The sequence below is a fragment of the Canis lupus genome, chromosome 18, assembly GCF_048164855.1.
Source record: "Canis lupus baileyi chromosome 18, mCanLup2.hap1, whole genome shotgun sequence".
Lineage (NCBI taxonomy): Eukaryota > Metazoa > Chordata > Mammalia > Carnivora > Canidae > Canis > Canis lupus.
The window spans coordinates 37,419,932-37,432,877 of record NC_132855.1 but is presented as its reverse complement, the minus strand read 5'-3'; the positions used below and the strand labels follow the sequence as shown (position 1 = coordinate 37,432,877).

General features: G+C 35.3%; 1 protein-coding gene across 2 annotated transcripts in view; it reads left to right on the top strand.

Moving 5' to 3' along the window:
- GLCCI1 (glucocorticoid induced 1) overlaps positions 1–12,946 on the top strand; it is a 100,309-nt gene that overhangs the window by 66,508 nt on the left and 20,855 nt on the right. The window contains exons 4-5 of one of the 2 annotated variants that reach the window (XM_072784021.1): positions 5,620–5,736; positions 10,361–10,513. In XM_072784021.1, the coding sequence (XP_072640122.1) occupies positions 5,620–5,736; positions 10,361–10,513 (270 nt within the window). The remainder of the gene's footprint in view (positions 1–5,619; positions 5,737–10,360; positions 10,514–12,946) is intronic. The other variant, XM_072784022.1, reaches the window with a different exon arrangement.

Sequence of the window (12,946 nt, the reverse complement as noted above, 5' to 3'; positions counted from 1 at the left end):
ATTCATGACTTCTCAAACTATATTTTCAGAAAAAATTGCTGGGTTAGTATCTTTTGTAGTTGCCGCAGGTTTCTTTTGTTGTTGTTAGGTTAGCTGTTGTCACATTTTTCTAAGATTTTGTTGTCTCCCTGTAAGTTATTAACTTATTTCTTTAGGCAATAGAGAATAATGGTTAGGAGAGCAGACTCTGGAATTCTACTTCCTAAGTTCAAATATTTGTTTCACCACTTAACTGTGTGACTTTTAGCAATCTTTTTAACTTTCTACCTCAGTTTTCCTCATGTATAAAATGGGGATAATAATAGTACCTATTTCATATACTTTTATTTTAAAATGAGATGATTTACGTAAAAGCAAGTGGCTTCTCTTTTTTTTTTTTTTCTTTTCCCAAAGCCCCAGGACACTGCTTCCTTTCCTACTGCTACCTCTTAGTCCTTTTAAGTTAAGATTTCTCATTTCCCCAGCCTACTCTGAAGTAGAATTCATTGTGAGAAATCTTTCTTTTCCTTTCACTATCAGAGGCAAAGGTACTCAAACCCGTCTTTTGAGGCTGTCTTGTTTTATTTTGTTTTTAAATTTAACAATAGTGGGGGAAACTAATAGGACAGAAATAGCAAATGAATAGGGGTGATGTTAACTAGGTTTCCAAAAATTTACAATGAAATGTATTCCTAGTTCTCAGATTTTAAGAGGGGTCTGAGTTTTCTTCATCTAGTGTCACAAATGTTTTAGTCATTTCTTTGTATTTATGCTAATTCTTCTCTCTACCCTTATTATTTCTTCTTTGCGACCCAGGGACACTTATTCCCTGGCTTTTTTAAACTTTGGAGCTCATGTGCTTGAAACTCCTTTCATGTTTAAAGAGGTTCCTCTCTCCTTCCCTCTTTTTTTTCTTTCAGCTTTAGTGAGCTATAATTGACATATAACATTGTGTAGGTTTAAATTATATACGGCATACTGATTTGATACATGGATATATTGCAAATGATTATCACCATAAGCTTAGTTAACACATTCATCACCTTGCATAATTACAGTTTTTATCTGTGTATTGAGAATTTTTAAGCTCTATTCCCCTGGCAACTTCCAAATTGCGGTATTGTTGACTGTAGTTACCATGCTATACATTACATTCCAGAATTTACTCATCTTGTAACTGGAAGTTTGTACTCTTTGACCACTGTTGCCCATTTCCTGTCCCCTATCCCATCTTGGGCAACCACCAATCTGCTCTTTGTTTCTATGAATCTTTTTTTAATATTCCACATATAAATGAGATCAAACAGTATTTTTCTTTGCTGATTTATTTTACTTACCATAATACCCTCAAGGTCCATTCCTAATTTTTTTCCAAGGCCACAGAGTAGCTAATTAATATTTAGAAACACAAAGTTGGATGAATCTACAGTTTAGTTTAAGAAGTCCAGTCAGTAGAACTTAATGTAAATGAAGGTTGTGTGGGCATTTCATCAGAGTGACCCGGGGTGGGTAGGTCCACGGAAGTGAGGACCAGGAGCTCCTGTGCAGTGTGATGGGATGTGGGCCTGCAGAGGCTGTTTTGGGCTGAGCTTCAGAGCTGTGGATGAGGTGGGGTGGGTGGATGGATGTGTGCGGAGTTGGGGGATTACAGTTTCCTTCTGCCCCTTCCTCCCAGAGACGACTTTGTGTCTACTTCCCCCTGGTTCTCAGGTCAGCTCTATACTGGCTTCAGATGGCTGTGGGCTCTTGAACATGACAAAACTATGGAATTTGAGAGAGTTTGGAGTTGTTAGGTAGGTCTGTCTGTCTTCCAAATGTGGTTGTAAACAGCACAGGAACCACCTTGTTCTGAAGCAAAGGAGGACTTCCGGTATTTGGCTTTCATTTTACATAGTTCTTAACTAGAATTTGTAATCTGAGTAAATACGTTTAGGAAGATGGTTCCCTTTTACCCTAATCTCTACTACATTGAAAACAAGAATGTAGCTATGTAATATTTCAGAGATGGGTAGTATTCTGTGAAAAGTGTAAGGTTGCACAGTTTAACTGGGTAATCCAGACAAAATAAGGCATATGTGTACCATGGTGGATGCTGTTTGTTTTCAGAGATTTGTTAAGACAGTTAAGAACAATAACTTTTCTGGCTTATTTTGCTCTCTGAAGGCCTTTAAAAAAAATAGGGTGATTAGGATTGATCAATTTTCAGATTATTGTTGTTTATTTCTGAAGATTATTTTAGAAAGAAAAAGTACAAATTGCCTTGATTAATCTCTAGGCATTATAGGCTCTTCTGTACAAGCACTTGCCAGTTTTGAAACAACACTGAAACATCATTAATATTCAGAAAGCACTTAATTTTATACCTCTGTCCTAATTAAATGACTTGTACAATTTGAAATCCTATTTACTTTTTATCATAGAGAATAATATGTCCTGATTTATGATTACCTACTAATTTTGATTCCTTTTCTCATGAAAATTAATGTTCTCTAGAAGAAAATTGTGTTATTTCAACAGAGAACAGGGAACACAAACATTAACATGGATAATCTTACTTGTGTATCTTTGCAACAACATTGCATGAGAGATCCATAAGCTACAAAGAGCTTTATAAAGCTGAAGGAACCTAAACAACAACAAACACAACCAACAACTGAAGGAATCTAAGGATCTTAATATAAAAGAAAGGACATAAAGCATTCCGTCATAAAGATGCTTTATTTCCTTTCACGTTGTTTGTCTTCTGTTTGCCATTGGTAAAATGAGGTTTTCTAGCAACCTATATACTTTTCCTCTTGAGCATTTATAGGCTTTAGTAGCAACTGTCTGTTTTGCTCTTTATTGCCATGGTTATCCGAGGTAAGTATTTAGCTAATATTAAAGTACACTGTATTTTTCCTTTATGTCCTTGAGGAAATCAATATATTCTACAGACTTGACTTTGTGTTTACACTTTGCCCAAGTAGGTAAGGTAAAACTGAGCTCATTATAGGTGTTCAAGAAATAGCTGTTAGTTGATTGATGTCATCTTTTCTACAAAGAAAATAATGCCAATATTAAATAATTTCCTCCAAGTTGCTAATTATTCCCTTATAAGATGCTCAGGCATGTTTTATTCCTGGTCTGGTATATTTGAAGCAGATTATACATCATCTAAAATATATTAGTTTCTTTGAATTCCAGCAAGGTAGGTGTTTAATATAAATTGATTGTTTGAAATTTACCCCCTGGCAATACTTATGTTTCAGTTTTTGAACTTATATTTAATTTTGAGGAAGTTTATTCTGCCACAATAAGTTCTCAGGAAGATGGCTCACAGTGCTAGGATAGAATCCTCTTATCTGCTAATATTGGCATTGTGGGCTCTGCGCAGTTGGAGATGGCTCTGGGGGTTGCATTTTTGTAACTGCACTCTGGACCAAGGGCTTCTAAATGCTGATGCATAGAGACTATACAGAATCACAAAAATCAGTCTGGGAGAGACACAGAGATCTGTGTTTGTCAGGACTTTGTGAGTTCAAGGGATTTTTTGTTTTGTTTGGTGGTGGTGGTGGGGGATTTGTTTCGTTTTTAGTTTCACAGATGATTCCAACGGACTTTGTGTGGGGGCCATTGCTCCAAACCAGAAATGGGCAAAAATTCAGTACACCCTTATCACATGCCAGGCACATGCATTTGACTGCATATGTGATCTTGTTGTTTTTTTTTAATTATTATTTCTTTCATCATGATAACTATACTGTTTAATTCCCATCTCCCGTTTTCCTTATCCCCCAACCACCTCGCCTCTGGTAACGATCAGTTTGTTCTTTATATTTAAGAGTCTGTTTCTTGATTTGTCTGTCTGTCTGTCTCTCATTCTCTTCTTTGCTTGTTTCTTTTGTTTCTTAAATTCCATATATGAGAGAGATCATATGGTATTTGTCTTTCTCGGACTGACTTATGTAGCTCAGTATTATATTCTCTGGCTCCATCTATTTTGTTGCAGATGGCAAGATTTCATTCTCTTTTATGGCTGAATAATATTTCAGTATGTATATATACCACATCTTCTTTATCCATTAATCTATACACAGACACTTGGGCTACTTCCATAGTTTTGCTATTGTAAATAATGCTACTATAAACATAGGGGTGCATGTATACCTTTGAATTAGTGTTGTTGTATTCTTTTGGCAAATACACAGTAGTTTAATGAATTTCAAGCCATATTGCAATAATGACTTTTCTCTTAAACCTGGGAGTCTTACCATTCCACTTAGGAGAATACACTCTAAGTTATATTTGTTTTTAAAAGTTATAAGCCAGTGTCCATCAACAAATGACTGGATAAAGAAGATGTAGTATATGTGTATGTGTATATATCTCCACTGTAATGTTATTCAGCCATGAGGAAGAAGGATATCCTGACATTTGTAACAACAAGGATCAGTCTTGAAGGCATTAGGCTAAGTGAAATAAGTGAGGCAGAGAAAGACAAATATTTTTTTAAAAAAGACAAATATTGTATGATAGTACTTGTATGTGGGTTCTAAAAAGGTTGAAATCATAAAAACAATAGCGTGCTGGTGGTTACCAGGGGTTGGAGGGTGGAGGAAATTGGAGTTGGTCAAAAGACACACACTACCAGTTATAAGATGAGTAACTTCTAGGGATCTAATGTATTGCATTTTGATTATACTTAATAATACATAATACTGTATTGTATATTTAGAAGCTGCTAAGAGGGTAAATCTCAACTGTTATCACTACAAAAAAATAATTATGTGGTGGGGTACAGGTATTAACTAAATGCTGTAGTGGCATCATTCGCAATATATAAAGATATCAAATCAACTCCTGTGACACTATGTCAAAATTATATCTCAATAGAGCTAGAAAGTAAAATAAAAGTTGAGTGATGAAAGAGTAATATGTACTAAGATATTCAGTACAAGTAAGTTGCTAATACTAAATACTTTGATTTTCCCCACGACCAAAAGATTTACAATTTTGAAATGTTTAGTAATTGATAATCCAGGTGCATTTTGTTTGTGTAAGATGGGAACTTAGAAACTAGTGTCTTCTCTGTATTAATATATTGGCTTTGACTTTAATCAGTTGATATGTGAAATACTAGTTTTTTGCCTTATAAAAAGTGTTTAAGGGAGAAGATATTCTGGGTGTACAAATCTGAAATAATGTGGTTAAGGTTAGTCTACATGTTTACCAAAACACTATTTAAATTGTACAAGTGAAGCATTTGTAGCCTATTTTTTTATTGAAGTATAGTTGATATATTAGTTTCAGTTGGACAACATAGTGATTCAACATTTATATACATAATGAAATGATTACCAGAACAAGTGTAGTTACCTTCTGTCACCAAAAATAGTTATTACAATATTATTGACTGTATTCCCTGTGTAGTACTCTACATCCCTATGACTTATTTATTGTATAACTGGAAGTCTGTACCTCTTATTTCCAATAGTTTTAATCCTAGAAACTTGGAAGAATAAATCATGTAGTGAAATATTCTCTTTTGAAACCTTTGAGGGAAAAATTATTTATTAGTATCCAAAAAAATAAAATAAGAAGTACTTAAAAGCTGGTATTCACTTTTGTTCTTATCTTATTTCTCCTCCCCTCTCCCCAAAGCAGATTGCCAAACTGAGGCAGCAACTACAACGTAGTAAACAGAGTAGTCGGCACAGTAAGGAGAAAGATCGTCAGTCACCTCTTCATGGCAACCATATAACAATCAATCACACTCAGGTAGGCTAACTTCTTGTCCACATTTGAATAATTCCTTTTAAAGAGTTCATTATAAAGGAGGAATCCATTATTTTAGGATTAAAAATTAATAATATAAATCCCTAGCTCTACTAAATTACTACTACTTGTTAAATTTGTTGCAAGAAGTTTTCTCCTCCTCTATGTATGTCATTTTCTTTTAATAATAGACATAACAGAGTGTAGTCGTCTTAAGGATGATTGCTACTAAAATCCTAGCTCGTTCATGTATTAAGCAACTATGGGCATGATCTCATTTAGTCTTCCTAATAGTACCTTAACCCATTTATATCTCTTTATATATACTTACCCCTATTTTACATAAGAAATTGTGGATTAAAGTTCTGTTGGGGGTCCCTTCCCTCTTCCCTCCCCCAGGAACACATATTTCCTGTGGAATAAGTTTGGGAAATGCTGTTCTAGGCCAAATTCACTTAAAATATTGATATAAATTTTAGCAAACCAAATACAGTAGTATAGAAAAAGAAACCCAATTAGTGAATCAAAACAAATCTAGTCAGGGTATTTCAGAAACAGAAGGATGATTCAGCATTAAGAGAGGTGTTAGTTTAGTTAATTGCCTCAGAAAGTCAAAGTAGAATAACACTTGATAAAAACTCAGTTTTCCTATGCGATAAAAACATACTGGGTAAAAATAGGACACTTCCTAATGTGACTAACTGCAAATGTAGGGAGATCTTAACAATAAAATAGTGAAAGCATTTCTGTTAAAAATCAAGTCATAGATGCACATAATTATTGATATTACTTGCTAATAGTTTAGAGGCTCTAGACAGAGCAGTAAGAGAAGGAAACAGTATCTGCATATGATGTGATTATATATTTAGAAAATCAGAGTGAATGAACTAAACCATTAAAACTGATAGGATAACCAATACCAAGTGTTGGTGAGGATGTGGCTCAACTAGAACAGACATATGTTGTTAATGGGAACACAAAATGGTACCACCACTTTGGAAAACAGTTTGGCATTTTCTTAAGAAGTTAATAAATGTACACTGAACATGGAACCCCCAAGTTCCACTCTTTGATATCTAGCCAAGAGAAATAAAAACATGTCCATACTAACACTTCTACATCAGTGTTCATGGAGGCATTATTTCAAATATCTATCAGTTGGTGAATGGATAAAACAATAATTCATAACATCCATGCAATACTCTTCAGCAGTAAAGAGGAAGGAACTACTGATACTTAGAAGAACATGGTTGAATCTCAAAAACATGCTAAGTGAAAGAAGTCAGAAGCAAAAGGCTACATAGTGTATGTTTTGTTACATTAAATTCTTGAAAAGGCAAAATTATAGAGACGAGGCGTTATCTTTTCTTCTTAATCTGGTAGAAACAATGTATTATTCTTATAACTATTGATTTCAAGCACCTTTTTTGTCAGAACCCAGGGCATCTATGGAAGACCTCTGACCTAACAAAAAAGACTTAAGCAGATGTTTCTAATTTATATTGAATTTTTGGGATTGTAGTTAGGTGTAAAAATAATTTTCTGCCATACAGATTGCAGTATTTGTAGGTGATGTATGAAGTATAGAATGTGCTTTAAAATAAGAACAGAAGAAAAATGGATATTTAGATGAAGCAAAATTGGCAGACGTTGGTAATTTTTGAAGCTGAATGATGTGCACCTGAGAGTTCATTATGGTACAGTGTTTAATTATGTTTATGATTATAATTTTTTTAAGATTTTATTTATTTATTCATGACAGACAGAGAGGGAGAGAGAGAGGCAGAGACACAGGCAGAGGGAGAAGTAGGCTCCATGCAGGGAGCCCAATGTGGGACTTGATCCCAGGTCTCCAGGATCTGGCCCTGGGCTGAAGGCGGCGCTAAACCGCTGAGCCACCTGGGCTGCCCCTATAATTTTTTATAACAAAAAGAAACTGAGAACTTCGTGAGATGATTAGATAAAATGTAAACATAGAAATCGGTAGTTTTCTCTCATACGAATGAAGGTAAACCACTGAACCCTCTATGTAGAATACTTCTAGCACTGAATGTGTGGGAAGTTTTCCCATACCAACCAACTCTCCCGACACCAACTGAGCATCTTAGAATTCAGTTACAACACTAACTACTAGAAATTGGCACGGACCCCACAGTTAAGGGCTTAGCCGCACAAGACTGCGCCTCCCCCCCCCCCCCGCAGGATGCCAGTTTCAAGTCTCAGATTGTCATCTGTACTTCTGACCATCTGGAATTCCCAACAACCACTTCAGGCTCAATAATTTGCTATAATGGTTTCAGAACTCAGGGAATCACTTATGTTTACTGCTTTGTTATAAGGATATAATAAAGGGTACAGATGACAGATAAAGAGGTACATAGGGCAAGGTCTAGAAAGGTCGCAAGTGCAGGGTCTTCTGCTCCCATGAAGTTGGGGTGCTGCCATCCTTTTGGCACGTAGATACATTTTCACCAGCCTGGAAGTTCTCTGAACCCATGTTTAGAGATTTTTGTGAAGGCTTTATTTATCACATTGGCATGATCTACTATTAACTCACCAGCCCCTCTGCCCTCTCCAGAGGATGATGTGTGTGGCTGGGAATCCCAACCTATAATCATAGCTTGATCTTTCTGTTGACTAGCTCCCATCCTGAAGCTATCAAGGAGCCCATCAAGAGTCACCTCATTAGAATAGAGGACTCTTTCCTTCTATCACTCAGGACATTTCGAGGGATTTAGGGGCTCTGGGTCCCATTCCAGGGTCAGAAACAAAATATTGGTACAAAAGATGCTCCTAGCGTACCTGTCATTGAAGAAATGACAAGAATTTTAGGAAATATGTGTCAGGAACTAGGACAGATGCCAAATTAATTTTTCTTGTTATGTTACAATTCTTAATAACATGTTAGTATATATAAGAAAAATACTAAATGCTTCAAATTAGACTTAAAAGAAATATGCTAATTATAAGACTTTATTGAGAATATGAACTAGAAAATCGAGACCTAAATGGGAAATCTCAACACATTCATGTATAGGAAGGGAAGACTCAGTATTTTTTGAATAGCAGTTTCCCCAAAATTAATGTGCAGGTTGAGTTCCAACGGAATTTTAAGAGGAATTGTTTTGTTACTTGAAAAGTTGTTCTCAAGGGTCATATGGAAAACTAATGCAAATTAATAAAAAAGAAAACTTGAAAAGGCTTTTCCTATAAGATAGCAACATGTACTATAAAATATCAGCAATTAAAGTCAAGCTTTGTGTAGGGATTATCTGTTAAGAAAGAAATGAAATCAGAATCAAATCTAATATAGAACTCCATAAGAAAATCAAATATAGAATCATAAGTGTTGGCAGTTTGATTACTCTCGTAGGTAAAAAACAAAACCAAAAACAAAAACAAACAAAAAAGAAACACTACCTCACACCATACACAAAAGTAAATCATGTTAGGTTAAATATTTAAATATGAAAGACCATAAAAGTACTGAAAGAAAGATATCTGCTACTAAAGTAAACAGCACATGCATGACAAAGTTAAGTTAGTATGAAGACATCTCGTGCATCAATAACAAAGGATCTTAGCAGGCAGCAGTTCACGGAGGGCAGAAGCACAGCAGGAAATAGTATTCATGTGTTAATAATTAGCCCACCTGATTATGAATCCTATATAACAACTTTAATCAATCAAAATAAGATGGTGATCATATATTGTTTTTATTTTTACTTGTTCATCTTGATTTTTCTTATTTCCTTTCTGTGGTCTAAGTTCCTTGAGCATCAAAACATTTGTCTTACTCTTAACCATAGAGAACAAACTGATGGTCACCAGAGGGGAGGTGGGCAGATAAGTGAAACAGGTGACGCGGATGAAGAGTACACCTGCCTTGATGAGCACTGAGAAATGTAGAGAAGTGGTGAATCACCATACTGTACACCTGATACTATTGTAACACTGTATGTTAACTCTACTGGAATTAGGAAAAAAAAAAGTCTTGCCTTAGGCTTTCTGGTACCCTCTGTGACTGCTGTGAGAGGTGGTTAATTCTTGAGAACTTCCTCCAGAGGACTTTTGTAAACAACCTTAAAGCTGTTAAGTGAGTGTTATTGAACTTGATACATTGTTGCCATTATGAAATGGTTGACAAAATGGAAGTAAAAATACTAGAAGATAATTGTAACAGTGAAGGAAACAAATCTTTTAAATATGGGCATGGAGCTGTCCAGTAAAGCCACATGATACAGTTAACTGACTTGATTTCGACTTTTTACTGAAAAAAAAACAGCAAAGGGAGAGAGAATTAAACAGTGTAGAAGATTCCGTCTGCCGCCCTACTGAAAAAGTGTATATGTTATGCCATTAAATACCTTTACACTTTGACATAAAGGATTATTTGGACTCTATAGAGTTTTTACCTTCTTACATGAGAACCTAAATTTCTGTATGTGAATCTGAATTTATAAATTGTATTTGAAGTGTTGAAATAACTCCATTCATTTGAGTTTCCATTTTCAGGTTTACTGTGCTCTTTGATTTCTTCTGTGTTTTTTGTTGTTGTTGCTGTTGTATGTTTGGGGGTTTTTTTGACCACAGAGAATCTGACACCATCTTATCTTACGTTTTGTAGGCTCCTGGATCAAGATCAGTCCCTATGCCGCTGTCAAATATATCCGTGCCAAAATCATCTGTTTCGCGTGTTCCCTGCAATGTAGAAGGAATAAGTCCTGAGTTAGAAAAGGTATTCATTAAAGAAAATAACGGGAAGGAGGAAGTGTCCAAGGTAAGGTTATGTGCCATGTTTGAATTCTCTTTTTTCCCTTTGATATTCAGAACTAGTCTTAAAAGTCCTTTTTTTCGGTTACAGCCTTATTAGAGCTACTTTGCATATCTGTAACTTACCCCTGTGAAGTGTACGACTCTTTGGGGTTTGTAGTGTATTCACACTTGTGCAACCACCACCACAGTCCATTTTACAGCATTTTCATCACCCCAGAAAGAAACTCTGCATCCGTTAGCAATTAGCCCTCATTTCCTTCCAGTTCCCCCAGCCGTCAGCAACCACTGATCTTTGTTCTCTGTCTACAACTTAGCCTCTTCTAGACATTTCATAGAAGTGGAGTCATGCGATACTTGGCCTTTTGTGACTGTTTTCATTCAGCACAGTGTCTCTAAGGTTCCATCCATGTTGTAACATTTCTCAGTACTTCAGTCCTTTTTATTGCCAAATACTCAATGTATGGATTTTATTTAGCAGTTATCAGCTGATGAACATTGTCTCGTTCCTACTTTTTGGCTATTATGAATAATGCTGCTACGAAATTCATATACAAGATTTCATGCAAACATGTTTTTCCCTTGAGGATATACCTAGTTGTGAGACTGCTGGTGTGGGAGCTCTTTTTTATTATAGCCATCCTGTTGGGTGTCCAGTCGTATCTCATCATGTAGCTATGCATTTCCTGAAGGCTAAAGATGGTTAAGCATCTTTTCATGTACTATTGGCCATTTGTAGATCTTCTTTGGGAATTTGTCTATTTAAATGATCATTTACTCCATTTTGAAACTGGATTGTCTTTTTACTATCGTAGAAATGCTTTAATAAAGTGTTTATTTTCTAGATAAAAGTTTTTATTAGATGTATGATTTGAAAATATCTCCCATTCTGTGGGTAGTCTTTTCATTCTACTTTCTTAATGATGTCCTTTGAAACACTTTCAATTTTGATAAAGTTTGATTTATTGCTTTTCTTTTAAAAAAAAAAAAAGATTTTATTGAGAGAGAGCATGAGTAGGGGGAAGGTCAGAGGGAGAGGGAGACACCCCCCCACACACACACCCTCTGCTGAGCAGACGGCCCTACATGGGGCTCCATCCTGGGATTCTGGGATTGTGACCTGAGCCAAAAGCAGGTCTGCTTAACCAACTGAGCCACCCAGGCGCCCCTGTTGTGTTTTTATTATTTTTATATTTGATGTCATATTTAGGAAACCATTGCCTAATCTTAAGGTCTTCTTAGATTTCTTGTTTTCTTCTAAGAGTTTTTAGTTTTAGCTTTTTCTTACAGTTAGGTCTTTGAACCATTTTGTTTTGCTTTGTTTTAAAGATTTTATTTATTCATGAGAGACAGAGAAAAGCAGAGACATAGGCAGAGGGAGAAGCAGGCTCCATGCAGGGAGCCTGATGTGGAACTCGATCCTGGCACTCCGGGATCACGCCCTGAGCCGAAGGTAGACGCTCAACTGTTGAGCCACCCAGGCATCCCTGAACCATTTTGAATTTGCCAAAAATGCTTTATAAATTACCTCTGTCCCAGAAAAGAAATCTGGATATTGCTGCATGTGAGCCTGTATTTGACCACATTTTAAATATATGCTCCACAAAAGAAAGCATCGGGTAGCCTTTGACTTAACTATCTCTGAGATTTTTTTTTGGAGCCAAAATAATGATTTAATTTATGTCAAATATGTGTCTGATTCCTTTAAATAATGTGCAGGTTTTTAAACCGATTTAATTTCAAAATCCAAACAGTTCAGTTTTATATTTATAAAATTAAAAAGTAAGACTTTCAACTCTCAGTATTGCTTAGCAAATATGAGCATTATGCATTATTTCTTGTATATCATTCCTGATATGTGTGTGTATTCTAATACGTAGTGAATCATTTTATGAATATACCATAATTTGGAAATCCCCTGTTGACAGGCATTTAGATTGTTTTCAGTTTTTGTCATCATAAGTAGTGCTTTAGAAAACATTGTGTACTCTTGAAGATAATTTTCTGGCAGTGAAATTGCTGGACCAAAGCAATTTAGGTATGTTTTAAATTTTGATGAATATTGCTAAAATTATCCTCCCAAAAAGTTGTGCCATTTTACTCTTCCTAGATGGTCCATGTTAAAATTTTATCTTGTATTTATAATACTGTAAAGGAATTCTTTGGAAATTATGCCATCTCTTAGCTCTTGATCATTAAAATGTTTCCTTAATACATTAAGTAATGTTTAAAAGCATTAATGTAAGGAAATTTTTCAAAAAATTTCACTTTAGTGAAAAATCTAATTTTTTGAGGATGAAAGAATATCACATATTTGCTGATTCCTTAAGAACGTCAAAACAAAACTGTACTAGGATATAAAACTTACTAACATAACCTCGAGAAAACAAAAGCACTAATTCACAAAGATACATGCACGGCTTTGCTTATTGCAGCATTA